The following is a 23,474-nucleotide window of genomic DNA, read 5'->3' on the forward strand; positions in this document are numbered from 1 at the left end:
TTGATTTAATTATGTAAATGATTTTTTCAGTGATGTTGAATTGAAGTGAATAACATAATAAACTTCTCATCAACTGAATTAAATTCTTAGAGATGTATTCATATATTCGAACAATCATTTTTCTTGAGTTATTTTTTCCAAATCTTAATTTTAACATGAAATCAGAGTCAAAACTCACCATATTATATTGTCTTTAGGTCACACCGATAATGTTTTGTAAATTTCACGTTTCAATTGTTCATTATTAAACATAACAAGCTCATAATCGACCCACCAACCGCTGATAATTCTTCTTTATAATATACAATTATATGGTATAATATAATTATCTTATACCACGTCATTAATTAATTGAATTATGATTAATATAAGATAATTATATTATACCATATAATTGTATATTATAAGGAATAATTATCAGTTTTTCACACCTTTGTATAATTATATGGAATAATTATCAGTTTTTCACACCTTTGTATATGTGGACTTGGAGATCCGGTAATAACGTTAAGTATATATTTAAAAGTTTAAAATATTTTAATTTGGATATTATTAATTCAAATAATATTAAAAAACATACTGTTTAAAACTAATAAGAAAATAAAAGGGAAAGATAGAAGAAAAGCTACAAAAGCATGAAGACGTCATAAATAAATAGTTTTCGGTGAGTTTAAATTTTCTATTGTTTTATGCTAGTTTTCGGTGAGTTTAAATTTTCTCTTGTTTTATGCGATTAGGGGTGTTAAAATCTGACACGATCATTAACCTGACACGATTCAACTCGAAAAAAATCAGGTTTGAGTTTGGAGTTTTCGGATGTAAATCGAATCTAATCCAATCCAACTAACAAAATATCTCAAACAATCTGTATGATCTGAATCTAAGACCGCTGATGCCAAGGAATCTTTGGCTTTTTTCACCTTTAAAAACAACTGTGAAGAACTCATAAACGAATAAAATGTTCATAGGTAGCCTTTCCCAATTTACTAATATTCAAAAAATACTATATTTTTAACTCAGAGAAATAGAGATAAATCTCTAATCATAAACTCAACTTCATATTCAGTCTCTGTGTCATAAAATTGTATTTTTCACTTCTTGATGCACTAATTTTTTTTGAATCCACTCCCTATTTCATATTTTATCTCATTTTCTCCTTTAATTTAATTTTATTTTCGTTTTTAATTTTATTTCCTCCATTACATCACTTTTTTACTCTTCTTCAATAATTTCTCACGTAAATCCCTAACTCATCTCCATTGATTTTTATGATATATTTACTGTTATTTGATAGAATAATGACATTAATTAAATCTAAGTTGGTATGCATGAATTTGTGGTACTAGATCTTCGATAATGTGGTACATTTTGACACAAAACGTAGTACTTTATAAGCTAGTTTGTGGTACAATGAACACGAACATGTAATACACCTTAACATGTACAACGACAATATATATCGTCTCATGCATATCATTTGTCATAAACGTACGATACCATAACACTTATATTAAAAAAAGGTTCAAACTAATTTGTACACAACTTTTATTGGGCAAAAACTTGTGTGAGACGGTCTCACTGGTCTTATTGGTGAGCGGATCTCTTATTTGGGTCATCCATGAAAAAGTATTACTTTTTATGCTCAGAGTATTACTTTTTATTGTGAATATGAGTAGGGTTGACCCGTCTCACAGATTAAGATCCGTGAGACGGTCTCACATGAGACCCACTCCTTCTATTGTTCTCCTTAGGAAAAACATCGATGATAAAAACATTTGAATTGTTACAACAAGACATCACAATGTGATAAAATAGTTACGGATTGTTTGGTAATTTATGATAAGTGGTGAAATTAAAACTTAGTTTCATATCTTATTTCATATCAATGCATTAAATTTGCATATAATATATGATATAGATAATGTTATTTGATAGAATAATGATATTAATTAAATCTAAGTTGGTATATATTTTGCATGAATTTGTCGTACTAGATATTCGATAATGTGATACACTTTGAGACAAAACGTGGTACTTTATAAACTAAATTTTGGGTTGATCTTTTTTTTCCTTTCAAAATAAAAAATAATATTTACTTAAGAAGGTGAAAATATAATATTATCTCGCTAGGGAGAAAAGTTTTAACTTTAAGTATTTTACTCCAATATACCGTTTTGAATATGCATTTTCTCATTAAAAAAAAAAAACTGTGTAAAGTAAATGAATGCAATCAGTATATCTTCGATAAACCTCATCTCCTGAGGCAGGGCACATAGTTCAAAGCAAAATCCCATACCACCACCTTTCTTTCCTTTATTTCGCATTTATCCTCGATCTAGATCAACATTTTGCATCATCCGACGCGCATAGATCCAAAAAACATGTCCATTTCCGGGGCCATGACGATGAAATCCTTCATATCTATCCCCCACCTCCCCGTAACCCTTTAAATATATCCCCATTCTGCCACCATGCATTTCACTCTAGAGATTTGATTCTAAAACCAAAAACAATGGTGGGTTTCGAAATTGAATCAGCTCCTTCGAAAGAAAGGAAGCCTTTCGTGGGCTACGATGTGCCCGAAGGAGTGGATATCAGGGGAAGATACGATGCGGAGTTTGCTAGAATTCTCACGAAGGATGCCATGCAATTTGTGGCTGGTCTGCAGAGAGAGTTCAGGGGGCACATTAAGTATGCGATGGAGTGTAGAAAGGACGCGAAGATGAGGTATAATAATGGGGCGTTGCCGGGTTTTGATCCGGCCACCAAGTACGTGAGGGAAGCGGAGTGGGTTTGCGCACCGCCGCCTCCGGCGGTGGATGATCGGAGGGTGGAGATCACGGGGCCCGTGGAGAGGAAGATGATCATCAATGCACTGAATTCTGGAGCTAAGGTTTTTATGGTGAGTTGAGTAAATGCACATCGAAGATTATCTATATGTTCGACCATTGAATATTTTCTTTTTTTTTTTTTTGTGAATTTGTTTATGTGTAGGCTGATTTTGAAGATGCTCTTTCTCCAAGCTGGGAAAACCTTGTGCGTGGTCACGTAAACTTGAAGGATGCTGTGAATGGGACCATAAGGTTCAACGACGAAGCCAGAAACAGAGTTTACAAGCTCAATGATCGAAACATAGCCAAGCTTTTCGTTCGACCTCGAGGCTGGCATCTCCCCGAGTCTCACGTCTTTATCGATGGGGAGCCTGTCACCGGTTGTCTCCTTGATTTTGGCCTTTATTTCTACCATAACTGGTCTGCGTTTCGTAAAAATCAAGGCGAAGGATTTGGACCCTTCTTCTATCTCCCAAAAATGGAACACTCCAGGTTAATATATAATAATCCTTCGTTCTTTTTTTCTATATTATCCTTTTAGAGAACATTGACATAAGAAAGGCTTACTATTGCGTTTTATTGTTGAATCAGGGAAGCGAAAATATGGAACAGTGTATTCGAGAGAGCTGAAAAAATGGCTGGAATCGAGAAGGGCAGCATAAGAGCGACTGTTCTGGTCGAAACACTCCCGGCAGTGTTTCAAATGGACGAGATTCTGTACGAGCTGAGAGAACATTCGGCAGGCTTGAACTGCGGCAGATGGGATTACATCTTCAGCTACATCAAGACGTTTCAGGCTCACCCTGATCGCTTGCTGCCTGACCGAGTTCAAGTCGGCATGACGCAACACTTTATGAGAAGTTACTCGGATTTACTCATCCGAACATGTCACCGGCGGGGAGTCCACGCAATGGGAGGCATGGTATGTGTCATCCCCGATCATATATCAGGATTATTGATTCGTTTATATTGTCATTTGATTTATTGAAAGTCGTGCACATGATATCAGGCAGCTCAGATCCCAATCCGAGACGACCCAAAGGCGAACGAGGCTGCACTTGATTTAGTCAGAAAAGACAAGCTAAGAGAAGTGAAAGCAGGGCATGATGGAACCTGGGCAGCTCACCCGGGCCTGATCCCAGCCATCATGGAAGTCTTCACCGACAACATGCACAACAAAGCCAACCAAATCCATTCCATGAAACGCGAAGACGCGGCCCACATCACCCAGGACGACCTCCTACAAATCCCAAGGGGCGTCCGGACCCTGGAAGGCCTCCGGCTCAACACCCGAGTGGGGATCCAATACATGGCCGCTTGGCTCACGGGCACGGGATCCGTCCCACTCTACAATCTCATGGAGGACGCCGCCACGGCTGAGATAAGCCGAGTTCAGAACTGGCAGTGGCTGAAATACGGAGCGGAGTTGGATGGGGACGGGCTGGGCGTGAGGGTGAGCCATGACCTATTCGGGAGAGTGGTGGAGGAGGAGATGGAGAGGATCGAGAGGGAAGTTGGGAAGGAGAAGTTCAAGAAAGGAATGTATGTTGAAGCTTGCAAGATTTTCACAAGGCAATGCATTTCACCCACTCTGGATGATTTTCTGACTCTTGATGCTTATAATCACATTGTCGTCCATCATCCCATGGGATCCTCCAAGCTTTAAATTACTTTTTAAATTTGCTTGATTTCCTATTTTATGTAGCAACGTGTTTGTATTTGTTCTTCCATTCCATGAATCTTCGAGTTAATGTTGTGTGCTAATTGATAATGAATAAATAATGGCCTTGGACATCCTCACATTTTGATTTTGAAGTAATTCTGGTCATATTTCTTTGATCGATTCATGTAAAAACAACTTGATTTTAGAGTAAACCCTTTTTACATTAAAGAAAACTGAATACATAATTATGCAGAGAAAACAATGGTTTGTGGATCTTATTATTAATTTGATTTCGAATTCAAAATACCGAGGAAGGAATATTATTGGTTCCGTTGCCGATGCCCATGCAAATCTTCAACAGGCAGGCAGAACGGATCTAGACATTTTATTGAGCGGGGGCAAATATTTGATAGCTGAAGCGTTTGGAGTTAGGGAGGGCATTTAGTTGGATAAAAGAGTAACCTTTTTTACAAATAATCCTTGAATCCGATTCTCTAGTGCTTATTGATCCACTACAGGATGATGACATATCGAGAATTTAGATGAGTGTGTGTTTGATAGGTTTTAAAATCGTGAGGCCCCAAACTAAATCAAATAATATTATATGGAGTTGAGTCGTTATATTTGATATCAGAACGACTGTGGATGAGCTTGGAATGATTGAGCAATCCTCAGCGAGTACTATGAGTTCCGGAGAGGGTTGAGAAGGTCTTTAAGCGAAATCACACATCGTCAAACTACGAGAGAGATGTTGGACATTAAAATGAATGCATGACAACCCTTGTGACATGTTTTAAAATCGTAAGGCCACAAGCCAAAATGAATAATATCACAATTGTGTTGGACCGTTATATTTGGTATCATAGCAACTCCGCATGAGCTTGGGATGATGAGACAAACCTCAGTGGAGACGCTGAATCACTAAAAAGGGTTGAGAGTCTCTTAGACGAAATCTCACTTCGCCAAACACGAGAAAGATGTCGAGCATTTAATTGAATGTGTGACAAATACTTGTGATGCGTTTTAAAATCGTGAGACCGCGTGCCAAATCGGACAATATCACAATTGGGTGGATCAGTTACATTTGTTATTAGATCGACTCTGCGTGAGCTTGAAATGATGGGGTAAACCTCAGCGAATACTCTAAGTCCCGGAAGAGGGTGTGAGAGAGAATCTCACGTCGATAAAACCACGTGAAAGATACCAGACATTTAAATGAGTACATAACAACTCTTTGTGACGTGTTTTAAAGCCGTCAAGTCACGAACCAAAGCAAACAATATTACAAGTGTGTTGACTGTTACGTAAATAAATGCTTTAATTAATATTGTGTCACTCGCAAACCATGCTCAATTTGCGAATCACTATGCATTATTAGTAGGGATGACAATGAATCGATTTTTAACATGACCCATGTTAAACCCGCCACGTTTGGAATGGGTTAAAACCCGGTCAAACGAGTTTCGGGAGGGCGAGGCTTGTCCTCAGCAATGGGTCCAATGATTGATTTGGAGCGAGTATCAGGTTTGGGTGAATTGGCCCTACATATTTATATATGCATACTTTACATACATATATGTACACTGTATATATATACATAGATAATATATATTTTAATTAAATGTATAGCGGGTTCACGGGTCCAACCCGATTTGGATCCATGGGCCGGGTCATGAGTTTGGCCGAACCCGACCCGTTGTCATCCTTAATTATTAGTCTAATGGATACAAATTATTTATTTTAATTTATGTGTTGAATAATTTACATCAATTATAAAATATTTCAAAATTTAATTTTTAACATGACATATTTGAATTGTTGTTAACCGGATGATGATTAAGTTGTGGTGTCTCATACTTGCGATCTCGAAGATGACTCCTGTACCCAGATGTCCGGATAGATAACCGGGATGTGGACCACTGTCTACTCACTTTACTACCCGAGCTCTTACTACCCGAGCTTGGCTCCTCTGAGCATCCATGACTAAACAGGACCCATACCTAAGAAGAACCAAATATATCCAATTTTTAGACCTAAGACTACCCGAATATATCTGGTGGTATCACAAAGGTTGAATCACCTCAAAAATTATGTTTTTATAATATGTCTATTGTGAGACAGTTTCACGAATCTATATTAATGAGATATATTTGTAATTAAAAAGAATATTTCTGACATAAAAATAGTATTTTTTTTATAAATCGGGTCTGATTGAAGATCAATCTCACAAAATTGACATGTGAGACCATCTCACATGAATTTCTTTTTTTTTTTTTTTAAGTTTGGTTAAACAAAACTCTATTCACACTGAATTCACCAAGATTTAAATTTATCTCAATTTTATCTAAATTTAAAACTCAAACAAAGATGAGTAAGTCTTCTGTGAGACAGTCTCATAAATCATTTTTCATGAGACGGGTCAACCTTGACCATATTTACAATAAAAAGTAATCCTTTTGATATATAAATAATATTTTTCATGGATGACCTAAACAAAATATTCATCTTACAAAATTGACCTATAAGATCGTCTCTCATAAATTTTCGTGAACAAAAATTATTCCAATCTTATCTAAGCTTCAAATAATCATATCACTTTTAGCCTAAAAATTTAGTGAACAAAATCATAAATTATCAAAATAATCGAATTATTATATATAAATATTTATTAAAAACCTTGTAAAATATCATCTTCAAATTTTTAATTTGAATTTATCCGAAGAATAATGAACATGAAAATAGCATACGATGTTAGATATTTTCTTGAAACTCTTACAAAGTCGGCAGCCGTTGGATCTGGATAATAATATTTTCGGCGACGTTCAGCCGTTAGAGTTGACAGCGTAAAGATATGCGGTCAGGATTTTCATAGACAGGACGACTTAAAAGGCAACTCTCCCCTATAAATAGAAGCGATAACAAACGCATCGCAACTCGAAAGTCTCTCTCTCTCTCTCTCTCCGCGTGCTCTGTGTTGAGGTCTGAAGGTAGGGTTCCTTTTCTCTTCTTTTTCTTTTTTCCCCACTTTTTATTTACGAATTCAAAATCTTTAATTTAATTTTTCTATTTTGTCAACCAATTCTCTTGCACAATGAATCCCGACCTGCTGTCGTACTATCCTTGTTTCTCTTGAAGTCCGACGTTTGGTTACCGATGCCAATTTCGTGATTTTCATGCCTAGGGTTTTGATTACGCTTTCTTTTTACCGAACCTGACATCAAGATATCGAATTTAGATTTGGGTTTTTGGTTTCCTGTTTGATGGGTGTTGTTGGTCATTCGTTTATTTGATTTGAGTATTGAATAATATTTGACAAAGAAACGAATGGGGCTACCGTTCTTTAGTGGGGAACAAAAGATTTTCAAATTTGATGATATACTTGTTGAAAGCTAGACGTTGGGATTTTTTTGTTGTTGTGTGCATGTACGTTGAAATTGGCTCAGATTGATATTTTGTCAATTTGAAATTTGATTGGAAGTTTGGTTTTTATTATTAAGGGAGAGTTTTTAACGGGGCTGAGTTGACATGCTCAGAATTTGGAGGCTTATTTATGTTTAACGCTGTTCTTGAAATTTACAGCTTGGAGATAATTTTAGGCGATATGGTGCGGAAACCACTGAAAGGGACGAAAGGATATTCTTCTCGGTTTGTGCCTGATTATGAATATGGGGCGGAGGCAATGGCTGAATCAGAAGGCTTTGGAAGCTTGGGTAGGGTCGAGCAAGATTTAACAGCATCAGAGGATTCTTGTGCACCAAAAAGCAAGTGCATTAAATTGAATGTGGATGACTATGACAGGTTTGGCGTGCCTATACGGACTTTCTCATTGTCTAGAATGTCACAGTTGGAGAAAAGGGATTTGGTGGTGAAATTGAAAAATGAGCTCGAACTAGTTAGGTTGTTTCAGAGGAAGTTCTATTCTTTGGGATTAGATTCCGAAGTGTTTTCACCTGCTTCTAATGTTCATGGAAATTATACTGTTCCAAAGAGACCTGGTTTAGTGGAAAGTGTTCCCATGTCTAAGAGTAAAAAGGCTGTGGCAGCAAGCCAAAAAAAAATTCCTCCTGGAAGAAATGGATCACGCACAAAATGTGGGCCACTGGCAGGAAGACGAATTGAGTCGGTGAAGCAGTCTGCACGTAATAATACCAATTTTGACGTGTTGACGAAGCAGTGTGATGCGTTGTTGAAAAATGTAATGAAACAGAAAAATGCTTGGATTTTCAATAAGCCCGTTGATATCGTAAAATCGAATATTCCAGACTACTTCACTGTGATAAAGTATCCAATGGATTTGGGCACAGTGAAAATGAAGTTACTTTCACATCAGTATTCCAGTCCAGTGGAATTTGCTGCCGATGTAAGGCTCACGTTTAAAAATGCGATGACCTATAACTCGCCTGGAAATGCTGTTCATATTTATGCTGCCACTTTGAGTCGGTTCTTTGAATCGAGATGGAAATCAATCGAGAAGAAGATTCCTGCATCAACAGATGCATCCACACCTTCCAAATCTAGTGTTGTCATAGAATCTGAAATCGCTTCCATGCCTCCTGCGAAGAAGCAAAAAATAGCTCCTACTGAGAACAAGCTCAATCGAAAAACAGAAAAGCGGGTGATGACTGATATTGAGAAGAAAAGATTGGGTGAGGAGGTGGAAGCATTGCTGGAAGAATTACCTGAAAATATTATTGATTTTTTGAAAGAAAGCACTTTGAACGGAGGAGGTCAAGTGATCGAAGATGAGATTGAAATTGACATTGGGACTCTCAATGATGATATCCTGTTCTCGTTACGGAAACTTTTGGATGATTATCTGCAAAACAAGGAGAAAAATCAAACGCTGAGTGAAGTTGAGGTCTATATCAGCATATGAATTCATGATTTCGTGAGTTTTCATGTGATGCATGTTTTGTATTGCCTCAGTTTTGGTGTTTATGTCTTTACAGATACCCAATGAGTCTGGTTTTAGCAATCCATATGTCCAGCCTCTCATAGGTGATTATCTTTTCTCCAATGAATCTGCATCATGAGATATGATTTAGTTGTATTTTGGGGCTCGTTTTGGTATTGACTTATTTCACGTTCTTCCATATATAAATCAAGGCAATGCACCAGATGATGAGGATGTGGATATTTGTGGAAATGATCTGCCACTTAACTCAAATCTTACTACCATGGAGATTGATAAGGATGCTGCACAGAGAAACACAAAAGACAATAGTTCAAGTAGCTCCAGTAGCGATTCTCACTCCTCATCCAGTGGTTTGTTACTTTGTTTCCATCCTTGTCCCTCAGTTTCAGCATTTATTCTCTGATCGATATCTGGCTAACAATAAATATATAGGCTGTCTTTATTGATTTGATTGCATTATTTCTTAAGCGTTCACAAGGTCATCATGTATTTTCATCCGAGTTTAAGGATTTTAGTTGTGTTATTTATTGTATTTCCCTTGACTTGGACAAGTTCGATATATGTACTACTCTCTTCCTTTTCATTTCCAACCCTGAAAGCGTGCTTACTTTTTCCATTGCCATCTATATGTCCTGGAAACTATTTATTCGACTTTTACATCATGGTTGATTCGTATCACTTGCCTCTTAGTAAATTCATAAAATTAGTTGAAGACTTTTGCTGTGATCCTTGTTCAGAAAATGCTATGGTGAGTTTGGAAACTTTCTATTTGTCCTTCTGAAACCCTAACTGCCCACTTGTTAAAGTGGTTTGACGATCTCTCTTCAGCTACTTTAGAACTTGTCAAACCATTTTGGCAAACTTAAGATGAATGCCACACCTTTGGGGAGTCAAGTTCGTTTTCTGGAAATTGATCGCGATCTTGTCTCCATGGCTGGCCCTAGATGTGAAGCATTTGTCAGATTTGATGATCTACCACCAACCATGAGAAATGTTATTTCCTTGTAAATTCAAGCAGAGTAATCAGAGGGTCGGGTCTTACATAGTTTAAAAAATTGTTTGAATAGTTATTGGGATATAGTTGTCGAGTTCAAATTTTTTGCCGACTAGTCTTTAATTCAAAATCATGCAGCATTTTAAAGCCATTTCTCACGTGTAACTTGCCTTAATTGTTAAGCTAGTTTTATGATTTCTATGGACTTGATATTTTTCCGTTGTGTACTCTCGTTATGGAGATGCCTAAACAATTTATAATCGTATCAATGTCTTGTGCATATGTTATTTTTTATTTTTCCTGTTGTGATGTCTTTAGAGACTGTTATTTGTGAGAAATGTTTGACAATTAATTAACACATGTCTGAAATTTGATTTAGTTGAGAAGCGTGATTTTTGTTGATAAATTTGATATACGTCCTTCCTTTTTTTGGCTATAGCTCATACCAGAGAGTGTTGATTTATGTTATTTTCTTTTGCCAACACTCCCTTTTCAAGTGCTTAGAGCAACTTAACTCCATGGATCTGGATCAATGCTAGAAAAAGAAAGGATATGCAAGTATTTTCCAGCTTTTCTTAAACAAGTTCACTGCCTTTCTTTGTCATTTATGAAAGCAAAATTTTAAACATTAAATGGTTATATGTTGTCTAATTTATTGTTTCAACTTCCGAGTGCTAAATTCTAATTCTTGGCTGTTTTCCATTGATATTGTAATGCTATCTAACTAAAATCTAGTAAACAAGGATTATAAGTTCTATGGTAGATGGCTTTTACAAGCATGCCCTTGTTTTACATGTTTGTACGGTCTAATTGATGTTTGCTCTCTCTCTCTCTCTCTCTCTCTCTCTCTCTGTACACACATAAATGATGTTTATCTATCCATCTGTCTGTCTATCCATATGTTCTTGTAATTTATCTTTTTTTATGCGGACGATATCTTGATTCTTGATGGTGTACGAAGAAATGTTAGGTGCATCTCTTGCGTCAGTGGTCTGCTAACATTTTAGTTCATATAGTTTCTATATCTATTATGGTCGTTTTTGTACATTTTGTTCCTCAATATGCCATTCTGTATGTCTTCTTATTTTTGGTAACACATCTGATTCATCTATTAAAAGAGAATGTAAACAATAGATTTGAGACTTAATTGTTCTTTTTTACCTTGACTTTTGTCCACCCAGATTCAGAATCTGAAGGCTTGTCTGCGGGCGAAGATGGTTCCAAAGACTCAGCTGAAGCAGGTGCATCAAAGGTATACTTTGAATTTGGTAATTCTTTTCCCCATTCATTTTTTCCTGCCTTTTCTCCATGTAAAGTTGGTGGCTTGTGATGTTTTCCCTTTCTTTTGATGATGCCAGGTAGCTGTAGCTTCTATACTAGAGCCGAAGAAAACTGACCTCAAAGATCCATATGGTGGGTGGTCAAGGATATGTGAATTTTGTGGGCATATTTGTCTTAAGTCTTCTGTTTTACGTTCTGATATAGTTGTATGTTCCGAGATTTCTTCAGATTGCTTGAATGTGCACACTGAGCAAAATTTTTCTTCAGTTGTGACCTCTAATGAGCCTAATTGTCATCAAGAGGGTAAGCGATGAAGAAAACAATTTTCAATTTGTTGTGCGGAATCATCTGACCAAGATGCCGTGACATTTCAGAGGAGAGTGTTCCGCATGACAGGCCAGTCTCCCCTGATAAGCTTTACCGTGCAGCTATATTGAGAAGCAGATTTGCCGACATTATTCTTAAAGTCCAAGAGAATAATCTTGAAAAGGTACAGTTCGATTGCTTGTTAATTTTTTGGCTTGTTGTTTTTTTACCTTCTCGATGTTTAACGTTATTCTAACTGTTAAAATTATTTTAGGGCGAAACACCAGGCACAGGGAAACTAAAGGGTGAGAGGGAGGAGCTTGAAAGGTGGAGAAGAGAAGGTTTGGTTTCATTGAAAATGTATTGATGAGCATTAGTTATATGCAGTGGCCCTCCTGGCCTTTACTCGGAAGGAAATTTTTTAAAAAATTTCATGTTTCTTTTTTTAAAAAAAAAACGAGTTTATCCCCCCATAATCTGTTGAGGCTCTCCTTTAGCCAGTCTCCCTCCCTCTCAACATTTCTTGTGTTTTGCCCTACTTGGTTTCTGAAAGAATTGAAATGTTAACTTATTTCGATAAATATTTGATAGTGGACTTGTTTTCAGAGAAAGCTCGTTTACAAGCGGAAGCCAAGGCTTTAGAAGAAGATAGAAAGAGAGCTGAAGCCAAAGCAGAAGAGGAGGTTAGAAGGAAGAGGGAACTCGAAAGGGAAGCAGCACGCCTGGCTCTACAGAAGGTACAATGACAAATTTTAGTGGCAAGTTGAAAATATGGAGTCTTAAGTTTTCCCATTCTTTAGTTGAGCAATAAGTTCTTGACAGATGGAGAAGACTGTTGATATTAATGAGAATAGTCGTTTCATGGAAGATCTGGAAATGTTTAGATCTGCTCCAGATGAGCACCTGCAGAGCGGTTTAGTAGAAGACGCAAGCCCTGAAAACTCTCAAATTGGTTTTGATAGTTTTAAATTTCAGTCAAGTGGTAATCCATTGGAGCAACTCGGATTATTCATGAAAATCGATGAAGATGAAGGAGTTGAACAGCAAAGCACTCTGAGTACCTCAAATAATCGGTCAGAAGAAGAAATGGATTGATCAGATTCTTCCTGATGATGGGCTATCTTGTTCCTTGGCCTTTTTGAACGTTTCTCGCATTAGGAAGTGAAGATCTTTTCCATACGTTGATACCTGAACCTTGTTTCTTATTCTTCTCAAAATGATTCGTGTCAGATTCTGATGTGAAGCAGGCACGGTATCTCACTTGCAAAATTTTCTTCATGGGTGAGCGGTTCCCGAGGTGCGCTACGTCTAGCAAGACTTGCAGTCGCGGCTCAAGTACAAAACTAAATTTCATTCTCCCTTATGTCTGTTACTTTTAGGAAGGAGAAACATAAATCTTGATACATCAGAGACCACACGGATGTTGCTCGATATTTACATTGTGAAGTTTATAAGAACTATATATCATGCATAGATTTTTAGTTCCATGATTTTAGTCATTTTTCTGTATAATTATGACGTGAGATCATGGGCCGAATCTCTGATTTTGAATGGAGGGTATGTAGGAGGATGATTTCACATATATAATTGAAACTTCAATTTTTGTGAAAATTATGTAATTTGAAGAGAATGAAAGATAATCTAGGAATTCCAATTTCTGATGAAGCCTAGCCATTTCTGGTACGGCCATTACAGTCCATGCTTCTACTCCACCAGGTTTCACAGAATCAAGCAAATTAATCATATTCTTGATACACGAACCACCGGTGCTCACCCAAACAGGCATCCCCCACCAGAAATCTGCATCATGAAATTGAAACCTACATTTACTGCTGAATCTGAAGGCGTCAATATCCTCAAAACACATGAATTAACTAATCTACATGAAGTTCTCCTTAGCAAGATGGAAACCATCTGTCCCAACAACTCCTGTCGTATATCTAGTGTCGACTAATTTGGAGCTTCATCAACTTAGGTTTTCCTTGAAAGTGCCTAAGTTAATATGGAGCTTCATCGACTAATATGGAGCTTCATCGATTTAAGAGTTAATACAACCAACTTGTCATTTTTATTACCCTGTGCTTATAAATTTAACCAAGGCCTGACACGAAAACAAAAAAGTCACGCGGTTTCTCCAGAACTTCAGAAACCATTGACTGATAACGATCTAAGCAAAAGCATTTTGCACAAGCCATCTCGATCTGTCTAAGATAAAAAAGATTATGCCATCATGAAGTTTCGAAATATTCCTTTCACCATAAATCAAGATTTTGAGAATTATAAAGCTTTCATATGACTGTAGGAGTCACACGCAAGGAAACAACAAAAACCTTCCTGGTTGTCAACAATCAGTTCTGCTACCAGACTGAATACTTTGCGTTAAGTTCTCTATTACAAGCAGCAATCTGCTTTCAGGTTGCTTGTTTAGTTTTATGTAGTGCAGCTCAACAGTACGGTAGATCCACGTAAAAAAACTCCCAGTTATCATCTTCAGGATCATCCTTCTTCTTTAGAACCTCAGCTTTGTCCTCTCGTGATGCCTTGGATTGCGGTTGCCTGATTACCAAGAAATGATGTTTTAAAATTCAGTAAATGAATGAGAAATAAAGTAGATAGAATATGAATTAAGTGTTAAAGACAATCTTAACAAATCAACCGTAACTTTTACAAAGGTTGAATGCACTGGAACACTTTAGAAAATATTAAAGAGCTGAGTCCATTTTCGGCCTTGATTTTGTCTACCTACCAATCTAACCATTTACAGTATTCCAAAAAACAAAACCCAAAACATTCCTTTGTCTGGTTTGAGACATGATGAAGCCTAGCAAAAATTAAGTACAAAGGAGCAGCAATAATCCAAGTATAAACGGTAAACTCAGTGAGAGCTCAATAATAAACCAAGTTAATATTCTATTAGAACCATCGAGCAGGAGTGGCACACTTGGAATTGCGCGCATTCAGCACCAGACTTCTTCTTTTGGCTCGAAAACTTTAAATGAAAGCCAAAACCAGTAATTTAACACTGCTCCATACATAAGTCTCAAGTCTTTAATGAGCGCAAGATTTGCTTGCAGCCTTGCACCATCATTTTTAGCTCATAAGAAAAGTACAAGTGTATCTAAGGAAATCTTTCTTCAATGACAATTAGCTTCACAAGGTGGAGCAAAGGGATGGCCACGGGAATAGACTTCTCTCCGGCTCCGCCTTCTGCCCCCGTTAAAAACTTTTGCTTGAATTAGAAGTAGGTGCTTTCTCTTATAATATACATGTCAATTTATGGTGGTTGTCTGTTTAAAACAGCCCCTGGTTCTGAGTTTTTGGTCGGCCCACCTAAAAGAACATCGCAATACATGAATGCATGAATATCTTGTTTCAGTGAAAATCAGTGATTTGGAAGGTCTGGTGACAATAAATAAGACAATTCAGCTGTCATTTGGGCTTTCTCGGTGCTCCTTATATTTTTCACGTTCCTGACTTCACAACATGCTGAAGTTAAATATTTCCTTCACACGTTAAACCTTAAAATCAATAATCAACACATACAAAACTCATCAATCAGCAAAGAAATTGCATATGCACACATATATCCATCTTTCACTACCATCTTCTCCAATAATCAGATTAAAAAAATGGGACCTTTTTCTGTTGCGCCTAGCGGCCTCCCTGGACTTTCTCTTCCTTTTCTCTTGAGTGGTTTCGAAGAACCTTCTCCGCTTACTTTCTTGTATAACACCCGCCTTAAAGACCTCCCTACGGAACCTACCGATCAGCCTGTCTTCGGGCTCATCATCTCGCACTATCACTTGAACATTATAGGCCGAATTAAAGAAGAGGGTGTTTGCGAATTCAAGTGCAGGGAAAGCAACAGATAAAGAACCAGGAATTTTTAAATGCTGAGATGGGCTTTCTTTGTCTTCTTGGTACTGGGTTTTGCGGGGATGCTTTAGCAGGGTTGTGTGGATCAAGAACTGAGTTTTGGGTTGGACAGATAGCGGGAATGGTATGTGTTTTGATGGGTGGAGTGTTAGTTGTTGGGGTGGTGGTGGGGATGTTTGCGTGGGGAGTGGGATATGGGGGAAGAAGAAGTTCATGGAATGAAACTTGGAAATCACCATTAATGTCTGCTTGCTGGGTGGAAATGGACCGAGGGTTTTAGGCTTTTAGCACTAGTTTCAGGTGTTTTTTTTAAAGTTTTCAAGTTGTTTTAGAAAAGCCAAGTTACCAATCTTAATTGGGAAATTATATTTTTTGCAATTTTGATTTTCACTGTTATCAAATTTCATTTTTAATTCATAATATATATATTTTTATTTTAGTATATTTATGTGACGTTGATCTGGTATCGATACGAGGTTAACCTGTATATTATCATATCAATATTTTCGATAAAAAAAATTGACTAATTTAAAAAAAAAATGACACTGAAGTGTACGTTGCTACGTCAACATTCTGGATAAATCAGACGTACTTGAATTATCCACCTGAACAGGTTGTAGACATCGTAGCAGTGTATTCTATAAGCGTAGGAATGGTTTTAGACTATAATAAAACATTTACTTTACCACATTAACTATGGGAAATTTAGGAAAAAATACTTAGGTTGGGGAATTACGGTATAAAAGTTTTATGGAATAAATCATTTAATATAATACAAAAAAAATTGGAATAAATTTTACATAAAAACTAAAATAAATCAAATTGAACCAAGCAAACTGAAGATTCTCATGCTTATATATATTATTTGATTTATTCTGGAAAAAAAATGGATTAATTATTAATTTTTTTAAAGTAATAAATAATTCAATGAATTAATAATGTAATAAAGGAACATATTCAGAGCAAATTAATAAATCAAAGATTGTTTTTTTAAAAAATATAAAAATAAAAAATAAATCAAGATTGATTTCAATAAATAAAATAAAATAAAATAAATCAAGCTGTCCGCGACTCTGCGGGGGAAAGGCCACCCGCCATCTTCAAACGCCCCGGGAGAATATACAGCGTCCGAAAAGAAACCTCTGAGTTCCGACGATAAATAGCAGACAATTTGTCTGCAATCGAAAAACCCAGTTCATTCTAATGGCGTTGTATAAATGGAGAATCCCAAAAAAGACCCGTAGCATTGCTCTCCTTTTAAAACCAGCGAGGGATAATTCCATCAATTCAAATGTTTCTACGAACGATAGTTGTTTTAATTGTGTGAAAAAGAGAGCCTTTTGTAGCAATGCGAATATAGGCACAGCGGAAACCCTCGTTTTTATCTTTACAACGAGACCATTTTCTTTGGAGTCCCCTCAACTTCAAGAATTAAGCTCAAAGCTCACTACTGAAATAGTTGAAATCGTCCTCAAATCCTTGAGAAACTGGAGGTTAGCTGAGCTGTTCTTCAATTGGGCGTCGAATCAACAAGGGTACTTGCACAGTTGTTATACCTATAATGCGATGGCTGCGATCCTGGCAGATGCTCGACAAAATGCTCCACTTAGAGCTTTGGCTGTAGATATATCGAATTCTCCGTGTTTTTGGACTCCGGGTGCTTTGGGCTATTTTCTTAGGTGTTTAGGTGGTCGGAGCATGGTTAAAGAGGCCAACTTTTTGTTTGATCAAATGAAAAGCTCTGGTCTTTGTGTTCATAATTGTTATAGCTATAATTGTCTGTTAGAAGTTATCTCAAAAATAGGTGATGTTAGTTTGATGGAATATAGGTTGAATGAAATGAAAATTTTGGAATTGTCCATTGACAAGCACACTTTGACACCGGTACTGCAGTGCTACTGCAATGCCGGGAAATTTGAAAAGGCTTTGATGATTTTTAATGAAATGAATGAAAAGGGGTGGACTGATCAGCATATTTTAAATATTTTGGTTCTATCATACAGCAAGTCCGGGAAAGTGGACGCTGCCTTTGAGTTGATTGAATGGATGGAGAGGAATCTAAAGTTTAGCTTGAATCAGGAGGCATTTTGTGTTTTGATTCATGGATTCTCGAGGGAATCTAGATTGGACAAAGCTCTACAACTTTATTATAAAATGAAAAAACTAGGATACATGCCAGATATCGCAATTTATGATGTGCTGATTGGAGGTTTATGTAAAAATAGAGAGATTGAAAAGGCACTAATTTTGTACACACACATGCAACAACTAGGTATTCTTCCTGACGTGAGAATAATTTCCAAGCTGTTATCATCTGTTCCAAATGTGAGAGTGATGATTCGATTACTTAAAGACAGGTGGAAGGCTTTGGCTGAGGAGGAAAAAAATTCATTGTATTATTCTGTTTTAACAGGGTTTGTTCATGACGGATTCGTTGATAAAGCTTATGATCTGCTGAAGGTGAGTATGGCAGCTGGAGTGGACAGAGATATTCAGGCGGACAAAATCTTTTTGGTCGAGGAAAATCTAGTTACGAGTTGTTTTCAAACTGTAATTGATGGTTTGTGCAAATCAGATAAATTAGATATGGCTCTAGACCTATTTTATGATATGGATCCAAGCGGTTGCAAACATGATTTGTTACATTTTAATAATTTAATTCAATGCTTAAGCAATGGTGATCGGTTGGATGAATGTTTTGATATTCTAAATATGATGAGGAAGTCAGAATTTCAGCCGAATCATTTTACCTTCAACGCCATATTTGGGTGTTTATGCAGGCGTGGGGATTTTGCAGGGGCTCTTGATATGTTTAAAGAGATGCGTGCAAGTGGGCATCAGCCATGGATAAAATACTACACGTTACTTGTTAAAAAACTTTGTGAACAAGGAAAGGCAGTTGAAGCCCGTAATTTCCTTGCTGACATGAGAGAAGAAGGATTCCTCCCTGATATTATTGCATATTCTGCAGTAATAAATGGTTTTATCAATATCAATGAGCTAAATCAGAGTCTGGAACTATTCGAAGAAATTTGTGAAATAGGCTATTCCCCAGATGTAGTTGTCTATAACATTGTTATCAAGGGGCTCTGCAAGGCCTATAGGATAAATGAGGCTGAAGAAATTTTTAGTAAGATGCTTGGCAAGGGGCTTGTTCCATCAGTTGTTACCCACAACTTGCTAATTGATGTGTGGTGCAAAGCTGGTGATACTGATCGTGGTATGCTTTGCTTTTCAAGGATGAAAGAGAAGAAACAGGAGCCCAATGTCATTACGTACACAACTTTAGTTGATGGATTATGCAATGCTAGAAAGCCTGATGATGCTCTAAAGCTTTGGATTGATATGGAGCATAATGGATGTGACCCGAATAAGATTGCTTATATGGCTCTTATTCATGGGCTTTGCAAGTGCAAGGAGCCTGATGCTGCTGTGGTCTATTTGCAGAAGATGGAAGAGAAGGGGATATTTCCTGATGCATATATTTACGAAGATTTAATTGTTGCTTATGAATCTAAGTCGAACACAGCCATGGCTCACCTAATATCAGAAAAGAAGGCCAAGCATGGCATTTCTTCCTGACCAGGTAAATTTTGTCGCTTGAAATTCAAAGCATATGTTTGTTAAATTGTCAAGAAGAGTATGTGTAACATGATTTTTTGATGTGGGAATTGTTCTGTATATCATGTTTTAATTAATTCTCTTAGTTTCAACTTTGTTATCTATACATGGTATCTCTTTAGTTTCCTAGAATGATTGGAATTCTAGAATTTATAACCAGCAGATTGTTACCTGAAATAAAACAAGATGGTCAGTAAGCTTCAAAACTATCAACTATACCATCATACGTGAGTTTAGTAGTATACCGTTTGTTAGTTGGTAACCTAGTGGTGTAATTAGCCAACCATCTGAAAAGGTTGTACCTTGATGATTCTATGTAAATTTCATAAACACTGTGTTGGTAAAACCTGATTAAGAAAATAAGGACTTGAATAATTTGTCGAGTACCGCCATTCTACTCGGTAATTTGAGGGAATAAAGGCATGACACAATGAAAAATGATATTCAGAAAGAGTAAAGCTAGTGCGCTGTCACTCATCCAACAGTAAGCATAAGGTGCACTGTGCATGAATTAGTATAAAAAGTTAAAGACCTTGAGCATGCATAGTCACATACAAAAATAATTTAACTAATACATAAGAAAATATCCCATTTTGTATTATATGATCAATATGTTCCTATGTACAGGAGAAATCGCGAACAACTAAATATCACTTGGCAAATTGTGAAAAATTGATTTCCCTTGGATTACATATTCTGATGTGGAAAAGCGTTTGCTGATACTTTTGAATTCTCCAGGTGACATGGTGTTTTTGTGGCAACCAATTGTTATTTTAGGTTATAACACTAGACAACTCAGAGGTGGTGCTGGAAAAAAACGAGTTGGGGTAAAACAATTGGGAGAAGTATGTTGGAAAAGAATAATGAATTATACTGGTACTCTGAACCTGATATCAAACTGGAAGATTATCGTTCCAAGACTCTTTATCATCGGCTATTGATGGTGCAGATCCATGTTTATCTTGAGTATCTTATCGATTCATTTGTCACAGGTAGTTGTTGATGCAACATCTAACTTATTCCCCAGCAAAATTTCTTACCTGATGATTGCTATTTTGTGCTTCTCTCTACCTGATGATTGCTAATTTGTGCTTCTCCCAGCTCAAGGATGAGTCGCGAAACTAAGGTAAAGTTCTGTTTTATTTTGGGTATTTTTGGAAAAATATTTTCAAAGTACTTTTCTGGAAAGTATTTTTTTAAATGTGTATTATATTATTTGGAAATGTGACAAGTATTTTGGTGTTTTTTTTTAAAGAAGCACTTTCCATTGTAGATGCCATGTTTCGTTCTTAAATTATTTTAGTGGCTTTTAAGATTTATTGATTATATTTTAGAATATTCTTTATCAGCTTAAAATTATGTAAGAATGTAGTTGTTTTGAGAATGTGAAAATTTGAACTGAAAATAATAATTATATAGAAAATATGTTGAGATATACATGTTCTGGGAAGAAACTGAAAATGAGGTGAAAATGGTTCTTTTTCATTTCCTAAATAAAAACATTTTTGGAAAACAAAAACAAATAACTGCCACATTTTCCCCTTGAATTAGATACAGTACAGCTTTCCCCAATTGTTGCCATTATTTTGTAGTGTCAGTCTATGCTCCTTCAAGTTCTCGACATGGAATTGGTTGAAGAAGTTGGTGCACACCTGGATGAAATTCAAAGAGAAGAAAAACATCACATTGGTATGCTCTTATGTTTAGCTTATCTTGATTTGCGTTCTTCATGTTTTGAGGATTTACTTGTGTCTGTGTTTTAAAATTTATTTTAAACTATTTCTTTTTTAATAATTTCACCTGGCCAGGCATGCATTCTCCAACCTGTTCTCCTTCCCTTTTAAACCCTTCTAGCCGTTGTCCAGAAATCCTGTTTTAAAATGGTGTTTTGAATATCATGTTACATGTCCTTACTTGATTACACATACGATTAGTAGCAAACATCATTCATTTACAGACATGCCGAATTACGTTATAACGTGTTCCCCGGATTTGTTGATACAAAGTTCTGGAAGCTAGTTTCAGCTGATTAGCGCCACCATGTCATTCAAAAATCAAGAGCAGGCATGGATGATGAGTATGTTGATTTTTCTCTTAATAATAAGGTAGTGGCCGAATGAAAACTAGAACATACAGATTCTTGTGTAATTTGAATGGTGTGCGTATACATGGCATCAGAATATGAAAGTTTTCACATGAAATCGAGGCTATGATGACACTAACAAAACCACGAAACGACTTTCTATGAGGATATATTGCCCTTAGTTTTTAAAAATATAATTTAAATGAAAACTGTGTCAAACCAAAATAAATCCTATAAATCATAAATATCAAATCGTACATATTGGCTCGATGAAGTGAGATCATCCCATGACTATGGATCCACTTAGGTTTATAGGAGATTTTGACTAATGTGGAGTCTGAATCATGTACTTACTATTCACACAGTGCTTTAACTTTGTTTGATTTCCAGGTTATTTCGTTTGGGTCTGATTCAGATCTATTAGTCGTGTTAGCAGTCATTCAATGTAGCCTTGGGGATCATAAGTAGTCATACTCTTTCTGGCTTTGGAAATGTTTATTGCTTAACAAAGATGGAACTCTTTGTAGCTCTAACCAAAATGTATTGGTCCATATGTTATATAATCATGGGATATACAGGTACAAGTCAGACCGGATAAAATGACTTCTGCTCGTAGCATACCTTGATCAACTACTATACAGATAACATTTGCCCGCAAGTACTGTCGGAGGACCACCCCTGGTTTATAACTCGGTTCTTGGGATAAGTCTTCCCCCTATAACAAAGGGCCTTAGGCGTAACCGAGGAATCACAGGACCGATAAAAACATCCCATTAAATAGATACCAAATCTCAAATTAACATAAAACAATAGAAAAACCATGATATTTATTAGTTGGAAATACTCTTATGTTCTATGTAATTATCAAAGGACAATATTTATTATTATTTTTTCAAGTGATTTCTGGGTAAATTTTTATGTTCTTTTCTTATTTTTCTTGGGCAAAATTGGGAGAAAATTAAGTCCAAGTTGTCCATGAAATATCGAAAAATCCACTTGATTTAAATGACACCTAATTGTGCTATACTAACTCTACGCGCCAATGATAATAACTAAACGTAAGCTAATGTAAGTGCACTGGTTTCTTCCCTGTGCATGCGTCCTACGACTTGTTGACTAATATCTTACGTTACATGTCCGTATCAAATTATTATTACTTGGGAGACAGATATTTGTACATACATCTGATCATCTTACATGTCGTTATCAAATTATTAATTAATTATGGGATACAATAATTATAAATAAAAGGGTAGTTTGTGACTATTTCTTAATGTATACATATTAAACATTTAATTAAATTAAATATAATTTTATGTTTGATATTTTTTTGTATAAGGTATAATTACGATGGAGCAATTTTTTTCCATCCAAATTATATATTTGTATATTAATTTTGTTATAGTTTGTTTTATCGTAAAAATGAGTGTTTTGTGGAAGAAAATTAATTTGATGCAATATAAAGAACAAGAAATCACATGATCTTTACAACAATGGATAGTGACGAAAAAATACAATGATCTCTATGCAAGAATTTTCCAAGTTTTCCACTAGTTGAGTACACTTTTTATCGAGACGACTAAGTTTCAAGTTCGAGATGAGGGCTCAAGTTTAAGACTCAATTATAACAATCTCATCTGTGTAACTCAAAAACAAAATACATATTTATCACCATGCAAAACCCTAAATATCCTCAGAAATACTACGTACGCCTTCGTTTGCTACAAAACCCCATTGCAATGGCTTCCAACACTTCCTCCACAGAAGTCTTTATCCCTCATAATATAATGGCATCAATGAACATACTCCTTTCCTCCTCTCTTGTCTTCTCTACAGCACCAACTCCACCTTTCAAGAAAATATATGCCTTCAGAGACTCGTACACCGACCTGGTAACACAGGCA

General features: G+C 36.3%; 3 protein-coding genes across 22 annotated transcripts; all 3 read left to right on the forward strand.

Annotated features, from left to right (window-relative positions):
* The first annotated feature begins 2,289 nt into the window (after positions 1–2,289).
* LOC140957603 (malate synthase, glyoxysomal-like) lies at positions 2,290–4,595 on the forward strand. The gene is made up of 4 exons (XM_073414926.1): positions 2,290–2,902; positions 2,995–3,323; positions 3,423–3,753; positions 3,841–4,595. The coding sequence occupies exons 1-4, from the start codon at positions 2,513–2,515 to the stop codon at positions 4,495–4,497; spliced, it is 1,707 nt and encodes a 568-aa protein (XP_073271027.1). The 5' UTR covers positions 2,290–2,512; the 3' UTR covers positions 4,498–4,595.
* Positions 4,596–7,353: 2,758 nt separating this feature from the next.
* Positions 7,354–13,474, forward strand: LOC140956666 (transcription factor GTE10-like). Of its 2 annotated transcripts, none has more exons than XM_073413512.1 (11): positions 7,354–7,481; positions 8,074–9,352; positions 9,444–9,492; positions 9,601–9,759; positions 11,585–11,655; positions 11,762–11,816; positions 11,889–11,987; positions 12,059–12,174; positions 12,265–12,331; positions 12,597–12,727; positions 12,813–13,474. In XM_073413512.1, the coding sequence occupies exons 2-11, from the start codon at positions 8,096–8,098 to the stop codon at positions 13,083–13,085; spliced, it is 2,277 nt and encodes a 758-aa protein (XP_073269613.1). In that variant the 5' UTR covers positions 7,354–7,481; positions 8,074–8,095; the 3' UTR covers positions 13,086–13,474. The 2 variants fall into 2 exon arrangements, with proteins under 2 accessions (XP_073269613.1, XP_073269614.1); XM_073413513.1 differs by having other exon boundaries at positions 11,913–11,987.
* A 3,447-nt stretch (positions 13,475–16,921) lies between these two features.
* LOC140957259 (putative pentatricopeptide repeat-containing protein At5g08310, mitochondrial) lies at positions 16,922–22,433 on the forward strand. 19 transcript variants are annotated; one of them, XM_073414426.1, is made up of 5 exons: positions 16,922–19,452; positions 20,226–20,623; positions 21,080–21,176; positions 21,445–21,564; positions 22,149–22,365. In XM_073414426.1, exon 1 carries the CDS (start codon positions 17,070–17,072, stop codon positions 19,446–19,448), a length of 2,379 nt encoding a protein of 792 aa, XP_073270527.1. In that variant the 5' UTR covers positions 16,922–17,069; the 3' UTR covers positions 19,449–19,452; positions 20,226–20,623; positions 21,080–21,176; positions 21,445–21,564; positions 22,149–22,365. The 19 variants fall into 19 exon arrangements, with proteins under 19 accessions (XP_073270527.1, XP_073270522.1, XP_073270528.1 ...); XM_073414421.1 differs by having other exon boundaries at positions 21,080–21,592; positions 22,149–22,433; XM_073414427.1 differs by lacking the exon at positions 21,445–21,564 and having other exon boundaries at positions 22,149–22,433.
* The last annotated feature ends 1,041 nt before the right edge of the window (positions 22,434–23,474 follow it).

Source organism: Primulina huaijiensis, chromosome 14, assembly GCF_012295235.1.
Source record: "Primulina huaijiensis isolate GDHJ02 chromosome 14, ASM1229523v2, whole genome shotgun sequence".
Classification (NCBI taxonomy): Eukaryota; Viridiplantae; Streptophyta; class Magnoliopsida; order Lamiales; family Gesneriaceae; genus Primulina; species Primulina huaijiensis.

Coding starts and splice junctions, on each gene's coding strand:
- LOC140957603 (XM_073414926.1), top strand. CDS start 2,513: ATGGTGGGTTTCGAAATTGAATCAGCTCCTTCGAAAGAAAGGAAGCCT. Junction 3,324..3,422: donor CCAAAAATGGAACACTCCAG/GTTAATATATAA, acceptor TTGTTGAATCAG/GGAAGCGAAAATATGGAACA. Junction 3,754..3,840: donor TCCACGCAATGGGAGGCATG/GTATGTGTCATC, acceptor ACATGATATCAG/GCAGCTCAGATCCCAATCCG.
- LOC140956666 (XM_073413512.1), top strand. CDS start 8,096: ATGGTGCGGAAACCACTGAAAGGGACGAAAGGATATTCTTCTCGGTTT. Junction 9,760..11,584: donor TTCTCACTCCTCATCCAGTG/GTTTGTTACTTT, acceptor TTGTCCACCCAG/ATTCAGAATCTGAAGGCTTG. Junction 12,332..12,596: donor TGAAAGGTGGAGAAGAGAAG/GTTTGGTTTCAT, acceptor ACTTGTTTTCAG/AGAAAGCTCGTTTACAAGCG.
- LOC140957259 (XM_073414421.1), top strand. CDS start 17,070: ATGGCGTTGTATAAATGGAGAATCCCAAAAAAGACCCGTAGCATTGCT.